The following is a 17,712-nucleotide window of genomic DNA, read 5'->3' on the forward strand; positions in this document are numbered from 1 at the left end:
TAATAGTTCTAAATGTAGGTTTTTGCTGAAGAAAAACCTTTAAGTAGGGAAACAAAAATAAAATAGTAAAAGTTTTTAGGCCTTATCTTTAAACCACAATAAATAAACGACATGAACAGTTTTATGTTTTGAATTTTATGTTTTGCTTAAGGTCTCAAATGGACCAAACTTGTTCTAATTCGGATTTCCATGACCAAATTCTGACCGCTCCATATTTCATCGTTTTTTGTTATGATAGTAAATAGTTATAGTTTAAAGTCAAAACCAGCTCATGTGAATTGTGAATTTCATTAAAAAAAAGAAAGGAAAATCCGAATCTGGTTCAAAATTAAGGTGACACATCTCGGAATCCAAATATGGCAGGTACAATGGCCGGCTTGTGTCCCACCCACGATTCCAAAGGCATAATCTGTAATGTTAAGCTTTCTGCTAGTGCACAAAGCTAAAATAGGAATTACACTGTAGTTTGATGCCTCTTTCGCGAGATTTGTGCCTTCAAAGTTTTGCTCCATTATTGTATTATGATTCCAAGCTGTTTCATCTTAAGGAGACCATTAAGTCTGAAAAGTACAAATATTTAGAAATATTCTGGCTCATTACCAGCATAAACAAACTTAAATTTGATAATTTGGCAGACAGTACGATCAGTTCGTCAAGCAATTGGCTCCGCCCACCGGTTGTTTGAGCTAAATCAAACTCGTTTGATTTTGGCCGACCGATTCGCCAACCGTCAAATCGGTTTCACAAACTGTCAAATTGGTTCCTCAAGCACCAACATGCAGATCAACCTGGGGGTGGAGTGAATGTTGGTCAAACCATCTGAGTCGTCTGTGAGCTGCATTAGGTGGGTTGAATTGGGAAACAAAGCAACGAGAATTATCTGATTTTTATTACAAAATTCCGAAGTGTGGCTTTGATGTGCATCAACAAACAAGATAACCGGTAGGTGTATGTTTTCTTTCAAAAGCCACAGTTGGAAAATAATGTTCAGGAAATCATAGAAAGCATCACTACACGGTAAAAAATCAGCACGTTCGATTGAATAGATTGATCACTTGACTCAATTCAAAACACCAATCACCATGATTTGAAGAGTTCTAACTTTGGATTTGCTCTACTGTCTCTAGAACTAGACTCTGAAGTGAAAAGTCGTTGATTTTGAACATCATGTCTTTTGTGTAAAAGCAATCATTGACAGCTCGTTGTAGAAAGTGATTGAGATCGATTCAACCCCTTTCAACAGATGCGAGTTGGTGTCGAGGTAAGACACTAGACTTGCACTCCGAAGATTGATGGTTCGAATCTGGGTCAGGCGGATATGTTTATTTTAACTTTTTTTTTTATTTCAAATCAAAACATGCAACGTTGAATTCAAGTGCTATTACCTTGATTTTGTCAAGATTTAACAGTAGTGCAAATCCAAGTGCAGAACTATTGAGAGCATGGTGCATATTTTTTACCGTGTAGTAATCCATTCACTAGCGGTTTTTTCCAATTCCCCAATCTGGAAGAGCGCTGGCACTAATTTCTGCAGGAAGTGGACACTTGTAAGGGAACAGCACTAATGAAGGAAGGAGGCGGCCGTCGGCACTCGTCGTAAACAAGTATAGCTTTCTTTACCGTTGTTGGCGTAAACCGAGTGCAAGTGTCGCCAGTGATGGAAAGTGGCGAACATTTTTGCTGAACTGGAACAAAAAGAAAAGCGAATGCTCCCGAGCGTCAGAGCACTGCTTTCACCCGTATGTGCCTGAGTGAAAGAAAAAAAGTTTAAACTCTCACCACTCAGTGAATTCATGACGGATTTCAATCATTTTTTGTCAGTTTACTTTTGCAGTTATCTAGTTTCTAAAAGTGGCCAAAGGATTTCAAAAATGTTCATGTAGCCGGAGTTATTCACTGGGTCACTGGGTCAGGTCGGGTGAAAAGGAGGTAGGCAAATTTCAAGTCACAGATAATTTCCGGATCCGGCCTATAATGTGGACACTATATCATGAAAAAACTACTTATTGAACTTTAACACCTCATTTTTGCAAAAAAAAAATCTAAAATCACTAGTAAGGCGAGCAAATGGACCCATCATTTCACCAGGATCTATTAAATTCTACACAGATGGTTCAAAAATGAATAATCTGACAGGGTATGGAGTATACGGACCGAAAACTCTGTCTCTCTTGAACAGTGGCATACAGTATTTCAAGCAGAAGTCTATGCAATCAAGGAATGTGCGCAGCTGTGTCTGAAAAGAAATTACAGACATGCCACGATCTGTATTTTCTCTGATAGTCAAGCAGCGTTTCAATCTTTGAAGGCTTTCACTAGCAACTCAAAACTTGTGTGGGAATGTATTCTTGCACTGAAATCCCTAGCTGAACGCAATCGAGTTAAACTATATTGGATCCCAGGACAAACGGGTCTAGAGAGTAACGAAATTGCCGATCAGCTAGCAAGGAATGGATCAACCAATATGTTCATTGGTCCAGAGCCATTCCTTGGCATTTCAAACTCTGCACTAAACACGGAATTGAACAACTGATTGTTCGGTCAAATTCAATCAAATTGGAATACAGTTTCCAATGTGAATCAGTCCAAAAGGTTCGTAACAATAAACACGACACAAACACAAAAACTTATAGGTCTCAACAAAAGGGATCTCAGAACATACATCGGTCTAATAACTGGTCACTGCCCAAGCAGATACCACTCATACAAGATCGGTGTCGTCCAAAACACAAATTGCCGTTTCTGTGACGAGACGGACGAAACCTCACAACACCTTCACACCGTAAGTAGGGTTCCGGGTCATTTGGCCGAATGCCATTTGGCCGAATGCCGTTTGGCCGAACGACATTTGGCCACAAGGGTCATTTGGCCGAGGTCCGTTTGGCCGAAATTGAAAACAAAAGTGAACTACAGCTAGCATGGATTTATGATGAATTCCAATGAACTTATTCAGCTTATTCATAAAAAAGATTAATCATCATTTATGTACATAAGCTTTTTAATGTTAGTTGAATACACAGTCAATGCTGAAAGATCCTAAATGTAAGCAGTTGTTCACTTCGATGCCAGCGGAAATAGCCACCAGCAGATGTTTTGGCATCGCTTCTTAGCTTTTGACAGTAACTAAAACGGTTTAAAACTTATTCGTTCTTCTGCTGGATCGGCTTGCTTCGATCTCCCAAACCGTACTAAGTAATATGTGTCATAGTTCTGACGTCAACAAGTCTTGGCTTCTTCTTTTCAAAACGGAGAAACGACGTAAGTGTTCATCGAGTCGTAAATTGCTATACTCAAGCAACGGTGCAGTGATCCCACACCCGACACTAGAAGAAAAAAAGGCGAGCAAATACCTTTAAACTTTAATATGTTGCATATCTTGACAGATAGGCCTATTTCTTCTGCGACTTACAGAATTCTTCAGTACTTATTATCCCTCGGCTTGGCTTATTTATTAGATTAAATAAAGATGCAGTATGTACAAGTATACAGATGCAGATACAAGTATTCTGAAAACGTCGTTACTTTTGGTTATTTTTTTACTTTCAAACGTGAGATGAGGTGTCTTTGTGTCATGACCTATGTTTTCTAACTGTGTAAGTTTTGATAATAAATTATAATATATTAAAAGGAATTATATATAATGTAAGACTATCAGTTGTGTAATCAGGCTTCCGAATTCTCACTCACTCTCACAATAATGGATTTATCCCTCACAGCAATTTTCAGCGATAAACTACCTTGCGATTTTATCCGTCCACAAAACAAAGCGAAAATAGATAATTGCACATTTCCGCAGTTGTGAGAAGTTTGTTTTCTCTTTCTCCGATCCATGGAGAACTTTTCCTGTATCCATCGCCACGAGCAGCAGTTGCTTTCATGCACCAAATTAACCACTCCTTTCGTCAAGTTGGTGTGGTAGAATGGTTAGCGTGCACGCATCGCGGTTGTTTTTAGCAATGTTCTAGGCTCGAATCTCGTCGCCGGCACTACTTTTTGTTTATCCACATAGTGATAATTCTCGGGAGCAGTTGGTGAGATAAAATATGATGGAGTGATCCCCAGAGTGGAGTGATTTTCGGTTATCCTCCATCATAGATCCAGGGAAAATAAGTGTGAGTGATAAAAGATGTTCACGTGAGGAAGCGAAAAAAGCATTCTCCTTAGGTGCGAAAAATCGTAGATTTCGCATCATTGATACGAAAACTCAGAACCCTGTGTGTAATGGGTTACCGTACCAACTTGGTCGCATAACGTTTGACCTTAACAATTATACACAACCGCTTTCAGACCTCTATCTGTGAAAAGTAGAACTACAACAAATTTTTGCCGCAGGTAATTATCACGAAACACGTTTACATGACTCTGAAGTTGTATTAGTTACTACAGGTACCGCCGGATAATTTGAAACCATTTTTCATGTATTTCATTCGATATGACTGACTACAAGGTTTTATGACCGGTTTGCTGTCAATCATGGGAACACATTACATTCAAGTCTGCAGAAACATATCAGCTAAACTTGATTCCAATCACTCTGACTCAGTCTATCCGGCGAACTCTGTCCTCATGTGCTCCAGGTATCAACAGACAAACAAACCCACACCATCAGTAATTTTAAACAGTCGTATCGTGTTGGTGTGGTGAAGGTCTCGATTCTGCTGACAGACATCCGACCGTGCGACAGACAGTCGTATTTGAATCTTCGCCGAGCTCACAACTTCCGTACATCGTCAAGCCCGTCGTCGTCCACGTTATCCAGTCGAACGATGGATTCCAGTGAAATTTGATACAGTTTAAGATTGCCCTTTTCCAAATAACGAGGAAAGAAAAAGAACAAACGTAAGTGGATCTCTAAATCGTTAGTTGATTACTGTGAGGAACAGTTGACACGCGATGCCCTTTTACGATTGAGTAATTAATCAGCTCGTGTGAGACTTCAGTAGATAGCAGAAATATGCTGAGCTCCGCTTCATCGCTTTCAACACGGTACTCGTCGTGCGTCAAGGGTGGAGTGTTTTTGTTATGATCAATTATCGTCATGCCTCGGCTTCCCAGCTTTAAGCCCGCTAGATAATAAAAAATGTACTTTGTGGCGAGACGGAACTATCTCTATAAAAATGCTTCCGAAGCAACTTGACACGGCGAAGGGCAAGGTTTCTCTTTGAGATTGATTCCGTCTGCTAGTGAAGGCTAGTGTGAAAGGAAATTTCCACCTCTACTTTTTTGTGAGCATCAACTGAATCGCGATCATTTCGCGTAACCAGAAGATCTGTTGGCTTCTGTTATTGATCGGTTTCGTAAACAAAACTTTTGACGAACAATTGCAGGAGCGGTGAGATAATTGAGTTTGTCTTAGCGGGGAGTAAGCAAAGTAAGAAGCATATAATTGGCATCCGCAAAATTGATCTGATGTGAAGATTGCGCGCATTGCACTCGGGTTACGTAATTTATGAACGGAACTTGCACTGTTTAGATCAGTTGGCGTAAACATTTAACATTTTTTTTGCACTTTCAGACATGTTACACTGTGCTGTTTATTTCTCATGCCAAGCGAGAGCGATAGATGATCGACTAACCTCCCCATAACGCGGGTAGATCACCTTTTCGTGGTGCGTTATGGGGTAAAGATCTACCAGTGAACCCTAGTCCTGACTGCTTCAAACGAAGAGAACAGGATATTATAGTAATCAAAGGAACACTTTTAGTCCTTGTTACATTTTAAACCTTGTTGAAAGTGACAAGTCTCGGTTTTCCCAGTTGCCGAGAATGATCTTGAGACAAGGAAAAAAAATGAGCCGAATTCAACAATTTGTTTTCTAATCTTTTATTTATTTCGTTCTCTAGTTTGAAGAAGTAAGGACTAGGATTCTGATGCATGGACAATATCGGTGTAATTTCTTGGCTTTATCGAGGGATCCGATTTTGCCTGATAAAGGGGCGCGCCTGTGGAGAGTGCATGCACCACACTCTTCGAAGGGTAGGAACCTTTCAGTTAGAATCCTTACCTGTGATCAAGTTAGGAATTACAACTGTAAGAAAACCGAATGCTTTATCACTTCTAGATAGTGACAAAGTGAAACGACATGCACTACACAAAGGACACGGGATATACTACAATAGATCAAATATTGGTCGCAGTGGTTTATGTTCCGAACAGAAAAAAAAAACCTCCCCGTGGCAAACCGCAACATTGATTGCATGGGCATCCCCGGTCAACAAACTGGGAGCTATATTGAATTGATTTAGCCACATTTCGTCCATTGAAAATACAAGTGATTTGGATGTCACCGTTAATACTACAACGTCCCACGTTATGGAACAACTCGCCAGACTTACAAAAAGGCTGAAAGATCTTGCTGGAAAAACTTTTGCTCAAATAACAAATTTTCCAGTTTGAGTGAAGCCAGTCAGTTGAAGTTGAAGAAGTTTAAGCATTTTTATTCAATAGGTTGTATGAACATAGAATCTACGGATAGACCGTATCGAATAGATTGAATGGGCATTTAATGATTTTGCTCGCGTTTCAAATCTCTAGTTCAGCTTCAGAAGGGAATTGAGTTAAACATGTTTTGAAAATACAATTTATAAGCAGTTTTGCTACCATGCATATTCTCGAATTCTCACAAGTTTATCCAGAAAGGTGTACAGGTAGCACCGTTTGTTTCAACTCAGAAATAAAACTAATCAGAGTTGTCAATTGTTGAAAATATGACTTATGACTCCCGCGTATCCCGCTCAGGATTTTGTATGATTCATGTTATAATTCTATATAAAAATTTCTTACTGGATTTAACCTGTGAATCACTGGGATTGTATTTGTCGAATTTATTGTGATTTTCACGAATGTTTAGCCTCTCGTGACGAAATTGATAAGCTGCCAATAATGTACAGATGGTACATTTTCAAATACGATTGACATTTAATGCTTGATTTCAGTGACTACCAGCTGGTTTTGACTCGAGAACACGACCAGCTGGAGCATGAGAACAATGACGATGATTGTAAACATCGAAGCTCATTTGGTTTTGTTGTAAAAACATGACCAGCTGCACGGTAAAAAGAAGCAAGGAATTAAACTCCGAAAAATGACATTTGGCAGTGACGTCATTCCTATCGCAAACAAGAACGAGTGCAAAAGAAAGCAAGGCCTGATCTCCTTTACTATCCTCAAGGCCTCATGCTTGACGATAGGAATGACGACACATGTTTTGATGGAAAATCGTTGTTTACACGTGGAAATAGCCTAGGGAATAGCCTACCTTGTTGAATCTATGACAAAAGGTCGAATGACAAAAGGTCGAATGACAGAAGGTCGAATGGACAGAAGGTCGAAGGGACAAAAGGTCGAATGGACAAAAGGTCGAATGGACAAAAGGTCGAATGACAAAAAAAGGTCGAATGGACAAAAGGTCGAATGGACAAAAGGTCGAATGATGAAAAAGGTCGAATGGACAACAATTAAGGAAGAACAAAAGGCTATACTCTTTAGATAAAAAAGCAAGTTATCACAAGCGCTACAGCTAAAATAGACGCGAAGAAAACGCGCATATTTTCAGAAACACCATACTGAGGGAGGTTCAATTTCAGCTGGTCAACGATCTTTTCGGGGTGAAATTTTGTTAGACTTTTTAGGTCGTAGTGCATCCAGAGTTATTGTGTGTAGCATTATGTGCAAAAGCCACATTCCTTTAATGCTCACCCGTGCACGGTACATTTTGAGACCTATGTTGGTGTTCCTTGCTTTTTAGGGTAATTTCTCAATGCGTCTCATGCACTTCGTCACATACGTTGTTCAAAAACAGCACAATAATTGATGTGAAGACAAAATTTTAAAACGAGAAACGAAATTGTAGCTTCCGGATCGCGCGTCTTCGAGCGTACCATGTAGACCATCTAGACACCTGTATAATAAGGTAAAAATAGCTGTAGAGACTCTTCGTTACTGAGCAGTTGTTTTACAACTTGGATACCGATGGCGAGCGTAGCACCGAGCAGCGCATGTGTTGAATCTACCCTAGCGCGCGCCTTGTTGTTTACAAATGTTATATAAGAGTGAAAGGGAGAGAACGATTTTTGTGCAGTGGCCCATACTGGAATTATAGCACCTATGGCGTGTCGCCATGAGTTGACTGCAGAGCAGAGGGTTCGCTCTGAGGAGGCTGTTTCCCTATTACAATGTTCAAGACGGCTAGGAGAAGCAGTTTGCCTTCTGCATATGATAAAGTGTTGCATCAGTTCGGGTTGCAGATCATCTCCTAATAAAAAGCATGATGCACAAATGCAAAAATGATCAAATTATCAGAAAAGCTCTCAGTAAATGCTAGAGTAGCTGAGAAGCAGACTCTACCCTAGTTGGGACCTAATTCCAGAAAGAGGATGATTATTTTTCCCTGATGCTAATTTAAATCAGTCGAAACCAACAGTCAGATAAAACTCTAATGCATAGCCCTAAAAGTGCAAAACTTCTAAAGAAGGAAAATCTTTTGTCAGAAATGCAATTGAAATGCTTATAAACTCTGTAATGCATGAAGAACAGCCTGTATTAAAAAAAAATACAGGCAAGATGTAAAAGTGAAATCTATGAAGAACGGTCGATTATAAAAGAAGGAATAACCGTCGATACAAGTGTCTACAACAGTATAAAACCACTTTAATGTATAACTCCAAAAGAACAGCCAATGTTTCAAAGAAGGACAAATCTCTATTGAAAATGTATCAAATAAAAAGCTAATAATAATTACTTTATGCTTTGGAGTTTCAAAATAATAATAACCGATATTCAGAAAATGAATCTTTTGTTGGGCAAATAATAGCATTAATACAAATTATTGCTCCAAACGATAGTTTTGAAGAACAGCTATCATCTAAAAGAAGGAAAAACTTCAGATGAGAAGGGAGGAATTTGTGATTAAAATGTTAGCTACTGAATGTACGATAATCCTTTAAACGGTACAATTTGGACTTTTCATCCATTCGACCTTTTGTCCATTCGACCTTTTATCCATTCGACCTTTTGTCCATTCGACCTTTTTTTTCTATTCGACCTTTTGTCCATTCGACCTTTTGTCCCATCGACCTTCTGTCCATTCGACCTTTTGTCCTTCGACCTTTTGTCATTCGACCTTCTGTCCTTCGACCTTTTGTCCTACAACCTACCTTGTTGTGTCTACCGTGGACCAGCTGGTGAGTGGAGAACAAAGAGAAAAAGGGTAAAAACTGTGCTGTGCCGGCCGAAGAAACTGTCATGAACATCAGGATAGTTGCATGGGCGGCGGTGATCGAAACAGGGCGTGAAATCTAAGAAAGACGAAATTAAGATCTCTTAAATCCAAGTGGTGAAAAAAATAATAATGATCTTTCTCAAATTGGAAAAAAGGTTTTCTTGTAATTTTAATGAAACTTGACAAAAATGAATTATAAAATTCTATGTTTATACTCATTTACGAACTAAATGTATGTGTAATTTTTAAAAGCTTATACTTTAATATATCGTTTGAGATACTTGTAGCATTTTTTGTTGGAAACTTTTCACAAATTGTCTGAAGTTTCCGTTATTATGTATATGAATTTCATCGCCCTAGTGCAATATATATCTTCCAAAATTTTACCAAGTCAGTCACGCCTTTTGACGCCCCCTTTAGGCTGGCGCTCTTGGTGGGGATCAACATGCCTAACCGCAAACTACGGCGCTGAGCAGATACGCTGTTGAGGCTGATACAAAAATCTGTTGATTTTTAAATAAATGAATACCGAATTGAGTACTTTACCATATAATTTATGAATTTTTTTACAAGATATTAGTAGTACGCTTGAGCCTGTTAAATAAACGTTTAAGTAAAATAAAAAGATATTAGTACAAAACCAATTTCCAATCCATGAATATGAGGTATTGTTTAGTATATTATTAAGGGGACGGACCTGGTGTAGTGGTTAGAACACACGCCTCTTACGCCGAGGACCTGGGATCGAATCCCATCCCCGAGATAGTCACACAAAAAAAATCAGTGACGTTTCCCTTCGGAAGGGAAGTAAAGCCGTTGGTCCCGAGATGAACTAGGCCAGGGCTAAAAATCTCGTTAATAAAGATAGGTAGTATATTGTTCCTTTATGTTCTTTATTCAAACTAAGATGATTTTCAGTATACTATAGATAATTTGGTTGAACCTATTGCCTACATTTATACCGTGTAGAGTTCTGCAGCGAACCCTCTCTTCATTTTTTTATGGTTTCAATAATTAAATAATTCAAATTTGAAGACACTACTGAGTTGCTAATAGAACTGAAATTTTTCTTCGAACACTTCGGAGTCCTGGACGAATACATCTGTGAAAATATCTAAAGTGCTTCCTACAGACTTGTCCTTCAGGATGTGTTTGAAAATGTAACCAGGAATTTATTGACGATAACTTCAGCAAATGGGGGCCTTCCTTAACCGAGTGGTTAGAGTCCGCGGCTACAAAGCAAAGCCATGCTGAAGACGTCTGGGTTCGATTCCCGGTCGGTCCAGGATCTTTTCGTAATGGAAATTTCCTTGACTTCCCTGGGCATAGAGTATCATCGTACCTGCCACACGATATATGAATGCGAAAATGGCAACATTGGCAAAGAAAGCTCTCAGTTCATAACTGTGGATGTGCTCATAAGAACACTAAGCTGAGAAGCAGGCTCTGTTCCAGTGAGGATGTTAATGCCAAGAAGAAGAACTTCAGCAAATGCTTCAGAGATTCCTCCTAAAATATTTTCAGGAATTCCTCAAGACATTATTTAGGAAAGTTTCCGAGAATTTACAGGCATTCTTCCAAAGATGTCTCAAGAGAATTTTTTTTTTCAGAATTGTTTGGATAAAATTAAAAGAAACCTGGGTTTAATTTCTAATGTACTGTCTGATCAAACTTTTGAAAATTCTTAAGTAACCGTACACACTTAAATTATTTTACGGATTCCTGTGAAATCTCAACTGCTGAACGGTTCGGTAAAACAAATTGACGGAGTACGGTAAATTTTCACAGTATTCGGTAAAAATTCACCGGAATCCGTAAAATTCCGATGGAATTACGGTGTTTTATTTCACCGAACTGTTCAGTTGTTGAATTTCACCGTAAGAGCTTAGTTTGTAGAAGAATTCCAAAAGGATAACAAAAACAATATCGGATGAAATCCCTGCAGAAATTTGTGTTTTTATGATTGGATGAATTACTGGAATAACTGTTCTAGTACTAACTACTGTGAAATCTTAAAAGAACTTTCGAAGAATCCATGAAAGCGATTATTAGGAATCTCAGGTCGAATGTACTGAACAATTCCTAGAAAAATTCTTTATATATTTTTCAAATAAACCCAGGATAAGTTTTCAGAGCAATTCCTGGGAGTGGTTGTGGATGAATTCTTCAAAATGCCTGGAAGAATAAAAGGAAAAATGGTTTCGTTTGAATTCCTTGTTTGACAAACCCTTTATCGCTTCGTTAGGACAGTTTATATCGTCATCAGCCAAAGGCTGCACATATTGAATTATTAAAACGGACAACACGAAGCCCAGAGATGGATTTTTTGACAGCCGCAATTGAATCCACGTATTCAGAATACCCCTAAATGACTGACATTGCTAAACGCATGGCTACAATTACAAAGTCCACTAGGAATCTTTGGAAGACCTACCAGAGTAACAACTAGAAAAGTCGAAGTAAAAATTAGTGGAAAAATATCTGGGCAATCCTGAATAAGTTTCAGAGAAAAAAAAGAGTAATATGTTTGGAAATGTCTGTAGATACTAGCGTTGGAGTGCTCAAAGATTCCCTGGCACGAATTCAGGAGAAATTCAACTGAGCATTCCAGAAAAATCCCTGACAGAAATTCGTGGAGACTGGGTGGAGAGGAATCTCTAGCGGAATTTATGGATTAATCCCTAATGAACTGCCTGAAAGTATTTCAAAAGAAATCTCTGGAGAAATCACTAAAAGAATTCCTGAAGTTTTTCCTCGAGGAATATCAGTAGAAATTCTTAGAGTGAATACTCTCCAAAAGTAACTTTGAAACTTTTCGACATTTTCACCAGGATTCACTGCAAGTAGAGTACAATTAAAACTCCAGGGATCTTCCATTAAAAATAGAGACTTGCATTGAATTAAAGGTCAAGTTTCTAAAAAGAGACCTGCTACCAGCCTTCTATGACATACAAATATCAAATATATAGATAGGTGAAAAAATAAGTGAAGTTCTGTTTCGACAAAATTGGTACGGAATGTTTGCCAAAAATTTTTGAAAAGCAAAATTGCTGCAAGAATTTTCAAACGAATGAATTATGTTTTTTAATTAATATGCTAAATTTGTTGCTCCGTATCCACAAGACTAGTGATTAAAATTCTATAGAAAATCCAACAATATTTCACCTTATTATTTTGTATTATTCATTGATTTAAAAAAAAATTACTAAAATAAAATAGCCATTTAAATTTTTTGTAGAAGATCTACTTAAACTAAACAAGGATAACTGGAGCTGATCAATGAGTTCGTTAAATATTTGAAGTAACAGCCGTAGGTATTCTACATGATAGGATTTTTTTCCTAATATGTTCTTCTTCTTCTTTCTGGCGTTACGTCCCCACTGGGACAAAGCCTGCTTCTCAGCTTAGTGTTCTTATGAGCACTTCCACAGTTATTAACTGAGAGCTTACTTTGCCAATGACCATTTTTGCATGTGTATATCGTGTGGCAGGTACGAAGATACTCTATGCCCTGGGAAGTCGAGAAAATTTCCAACCCGAAAAGATCCTCGACCGGTGGGATTCGAACCCACGACCCTCAGCTTGGTCTTGCTGAATAGCTGCGCGTTTACCGCTACGGCTATCTGGGCCCCCATTCCTAATAGGTTCAAGCTGTAAATAATAGGTCTGGTGAAAGTAAAAAAGGAATATGGTAAGATATTTATAGACAATTTTCTTGACATGTAATTTCGGAAAAATTTTAACATGTAAAGATTCCCAGCGAAAAAAATCCGGACAGCCCGCAAAAAAAAAAATCCGGAATCTGCAGCAAAATTTCCCATGAAAATATCCTGACAGATTTTTCTAATTGAAACCTTAAAGATTTTTTTGAATGTTCTTAAAGAAATTCCAGGAAGAATACTTTAGGAAATTTGTGGTAGAAGGTATTAAGGAATCGGAGATGAACCTGGATATTTCCTCTATTTCCTTTGGAAACATGGGATTATTTTTTATGATTTTTCGAGAAAGTATTGCATTAACCCTACTACAAGCAGCTTCATTTTTCAACCACAAGAAAAATTCAACTTGCATCATTTTTTCACAAGTGCTCAAAAAACTATTCGTATTTAAATTTCTCCAAGGGTATTTCTAGTAACAATAACAGGAATTATACCAAAAATAATTGAGGAATACCTATAATTTTTTTTTCAGAAATTACATCATCAATCGGTACAAAGATACATCTGGAAATATCTCCTGAGATTATGTCAAAAATTCTTTTCTTCCTTCTTGAATTATCCTAATTATACCTCCTGGAATTTCTTCAGAGATTTTTCCAAAGATTTCTTTAGGGATTTCTCCTGGAATTCTTTGAAAAAATAATTCAGAAGTTTGTTCAAGCTATCCCAGAAAAATATTATACATTCTGGAAAATACTAGAACAACTCTCTGAGGAATTCTTGAAGGAATTATAATTATGAATAATTCCTAAAAAAAATGGTGAATTTTTGGTGAGGCGAATTTCGGAATTTCATTTCCACTGCGAAAAAAGACTGTGCGAGTTAGAATACATGTGGGTTTCCTTGTAGAATTATTTGGGGGATCCTAGTAGAAGTTGATGGTGAACCTTTTGAAGAAAGCTTTATCCCTCTAATCGACTCTACTTTTTTTTAGGAAACTATCTGAAGGAGTCCTAGAATAATACATGACGATAAAATCGAAGCAATTTATCTAAGCGGTATTCGTGTAGGATCACCTAAAGGAATCTTTTCAGAAATGCCTATCAGCGCAGATCAATTAGATTAGTTTGGGTATTCTTGAAGCAATATCTAAAAAACATGAAACCATATCATTTTTAGGATACTCATGGCATCCACAGAGACATTTACAAGGATTACAGCAGGGGAAATCCTCGCAGTGTAATTCCTCGAGCATTTTTTATCACGCTGTGGAGAAAACCATTCAAATAAGAAAAAAAACCTGAAGTTTGTAGACACAAAAGTCAATTTGGACAAATTGAGATAAAAAATGATGAAAAATAATGGAATCGTTCTGGTTGGCTTTGGTCCCACGACTTCTGATACGCTAGACTGGGTGCATTAGCCAACTACGCCACATAACGGGTAACGGTTCTGCAGCGTAATCGGTCAACCTGAAACCACGTCACAACCCCACATCTCCTTTGGCTCTCTTAGATGTTCAATTCGACTCTCCTAAGCGTGCCTTCGAACAACAGTGAGAGATTTTTATTTTTAGCGTCGCAACGTTGGCTCAATGGTTAGTGTTATTTTCGACGTGGTCTAGCGTATTGGGAGTCGTGGGATTGAAGCCCACAAGAACGATTCCATTTTTCACGATTTTACATCTCATTTTGTCCAAATTGACTTTTGTTTCTAGGAATTTTAGCTTTTTTTAACACCGCTGGCTGGTTTAAGCCGTAATAGACATGACAACCCTAGTTGCATTCGAATATATTAATTTAGGAATTAATAAACAGATATTTTTGCACACAAAACTCAATATTTTGGAGGCAAACATCAATTTTCTGAATTTGTTATTTTCTTGGTATAATCGACAAATAATCGATGTCAGTTAATCGATTATCTCGATTATTGAGCGAGACATGTATCGATGAAAAATTAATCAATTAGTGAGTTGATTAATCGAAATAATCGATTAATTTACGACAACCCTAGGGGCAAGATGAAGTAAGAAGCAATAATTTGCATACCGCCAGACCGGTCTGATTTGAAGATTGTGCGCATCGTACTCGAGTTACGTAATTCATGAACGAAGCCTGCATTGTTTAGATCACTCGCCTTAGTTTGAGTAAACATTCAACAATTTCTGCTTGCTTTCGCACTTTCAGACATGTAACACTCTGCTGTTTATTCCCCATGCCAAGCGAGAGCGATAGATCGACGACACCTCCCCATGACCCAAGAAAAGCGGAAGGGAACTGTTGGGTAGAATGATATCATCGTGCCGGAGATTGTTTGGATTGTTGCTGGCAATAAACATCCACCTGGTGCTAGTAACAGTGTCCGGTGGCAGTTTGGAGCCAAGCCAGCAGCATGCTTTTCCGGTGCTGGTGGAGGACAATGCGCTGGATGATTTCAGTGCGCATGGTCACGAGCTGACGCAGTCGCAAAACTTTCAACGGCAAGATGCTCTGGTGAAAGCGTGCGCCCAGATGAGGGACCATCTGGAGTACAAATCGTTGGACGAGTTGAACACGTTTCAGATGAGTCATCTACTGGTGGACGAGAAGCACAAGTTTTTGTACTGTTATGTGCCGAAGGTAAGTGTTGAGGTGAAAGCAAAGCCAAATTGGTACCAAATTCTTTGGGCGCTCTAAGAGTGATAGAAGAATGTTCAGAACAATGAATTTTTAAACTTACTGTCAACAGTTAATAACGTGTAAATCGATGTTATGATTCAAACCTATTCTTAGCTTGGATTCAAACTCAAAAGATATCCAAACTTGTTTGTTTGTCGAAATGATCGACTGCAGAATGAATAATGTATCCAAGAATAAATCTTTTGTTGGAGTTGCTATCATTAGGGTGACCTGGGTAATATGCACCATTTAAGGAAGATGTGCCGATATTTGGTATTCCATTGGAACTTTTTTTATATCCCGGTGGAAATTCTTGGAACCTGAGAAAAATTTTAGGGGTTTCGAAATATAGTTTTGGGCTTAGTAGAAAAAATAAGGTTTCTTGGAATTCAGTGGGACTGCAATGGATTTTCAAGCTGTATGATTGATGTTCAAAAACATTTGAGAGTCTGAAATGCCTATAGAAATTTTGTGTTTTCGGATTGAATTTTGCGCTTTTAATATGAATCTTAGAATTCTGAAAGAAAATCATTATTTTTTGCATAATACAGACCCGTGTTAAACAGTGCAATTCAATCATTTTCATTCTTCTAATGATAACATTAAATCAAGTATTAAATATTCATTACAGGTTGCCTGTACCAACTGGAAACGTATCCTAATGATCATGACCGGTCGATGGAACGGTACAGACCCGCTGCAGATTCCAGCCGACACCGCTCACTCCAACGGCATGTTCAAAACGTTGAGTTCCCTCGGACCCGAAGAACAGCAAAAAGTGCTGACAGACTACAGTCGATTCATTTTGGTACGACACCCTTTCGAACGATTGCTGTCTGCCTTCCGCAACAAGTTGGAGGGAAACTCCCGAAGTGCCAAGTATTTTCAGGTAAGAGATGTTCAATTTAAAATGTGAAAAAGTGCGATTAATTCTTTCGTGCTTTGTAGTCACGTGTGGGTAAAACCATCATCAGATCATTCCGTCCAAACGCCTCTAACGAATCGCTAGAGCTCGGTCATGACGTTACCTTCCTGGAGTTCATTCAGTACCTGTTGACGCCGGAGTTGAGTCGCAACTCGAACCTCTCGTTCAACGAGCACTGGGAACCGGCCGCCAAACTGTGCCATCCGTGTCTGCTGCAGTACAACATCATAGGAAAGTACGAAACCCTGGTCGATGATTCGTCCCTGGCCCTGCATCTGACCGGGATGGGGGACATCAACTTTCCCATCGCCTACAAAACATCCGGAACCAACGAACGGTTACGAAAGTATTTCAGTGACATTCCACTACCGATTATAAAAAGTCTGTACAAACTGTACGAAGACGATTTCCGACTGTTTGACTATGGACTGGATGATATTCTAGGTTTTGAGCTAGGATGATACTCTGGCGATGGAAGAATAGCCCTCGCAAGCAATAACGACAATAATGTTCGAGAACCGACAAATCAAATCTAGTGCTAGTGCTAACTACTTAGTAGAGACAAAGGTTTTTTTTGGTACCAGGTACCGGGTTTCATTAGTTTCAGTAAACTATAAGACTTACTCTATCAGATTTTACAATCAGCTTTAATAAGTAGAAAAATAATGACAATATTAGTTCGTAGATTAGTGGATGTTGAACAGTTAAATAGTTAAGTATATGACAGCTATTCTAAGTGGGACCGTTAGCTCATTGCTACACGATACCGGTGTATGTAGCACCCCAATTTCATACTCAAAGTGTACAATAATTTAGTTGTAACAATTGAAAAATTTGACCGTACATGATTTTAGGATGTGATTTATTCGTTGGTACGTACTTATCAAAATTGTTGAAGATAACTCTGTGATTACAAACTAACCTGAGCAATAAATGTGGTTTTATAATTGACAAGTTTGTGGTTGTTTCAGTTGACCGGCGTATCGATATCTCGATCCCAGAATTGATGCTATGATTTTCTATTAAGGCAGCGTATCTAAACAAAGTGTCTGCGGCGCACAGTGCGACCACCCATCGACCAAATATAAAAAAAAGTTGTCTTGTTTCTTAGTCTCTTACTTTTTCATGTAACAATTATGATCTCAAAAACGTAAAAACATGCATTTTGAACACGTTCCTTTATAATATTTATAGAAAGACCATGAATGATGGAATATTCTGAAAAGAATCCTTGGAGGATTCTGAAC

The 17,712-nt window shown here is 38.4% G+C and overlaps 1 protein-coding gene across 1 annotated transcript; it reads left to right on the forward strand.

Annotated features, from left to right (window-relative positions):
- Positions 1–4,666: 4,666 nt before the first annotated feature.
- Positions 4,667–17,419, forward strand: LOC5565900 (carbohydrate sulfotransferase 11). The gene is made up of 4 exons (XM_001650211.2): positions 4,667–4,839; positions 15,070–15,501; positions 16,172–16,429; positions 16,489–17,419. The coding sequence occupies exons 2-4, from the start codon at positions 15,172–15,174 to the stop codon at positions 16,924–16,926; spliced, it is 1,026 nt and encodes a 341-aa protein (XP_001650261.2). The 5' UTR covers positions 4,667–4,839; positions 15,070–15,171; the 3' UTR covers positions 16,927–17,419.
- Positions 17,420–17,712: the final 293 nt, after the last annotated feature.

This window comes from Aedes aegypti, chromosome 2 (genome assembly GCF_002204515.2).
Source record: "Aedes aegypti strain LVP_AGWG chromosome 2, AaegL5.0 Primary Assembly, whole genome shotgun sequence".
Lineage (NCBI taxonomy): Eukaryota > Metazoa > Arthropoda > Insecta > Diptera > Culicidae > Aedes > Aedes aegypti.

What these genes read in the sequence shown, in the direction of transcription:
- LOC5565900 (XM_001650211.2), top strand. Translation starts at nt 15,172, where the DNA reads ATGATATCATCGTGCCGGAGATTGTTTGGATTGTTGCTGGCAATAAAC. An exon ending in TGTACTGTTATGTGCCGAAG is followed by an intron (nt 15,502 to 16,171) that starts GTAAGTGTTGAG and finishes TATTCATTACAG; the next exon opens with GTTGCCTGTACCAACTGGAA. An exon ending in GAAGTGCCAAGTATTTTCAG is followed by an intron (nt 16,430 to 16,488) that starts GTAAGAGATGTT and finishes CGTGCTTTGTAG; the next exon opens with TCACGTGTGGGTAAAACCAT.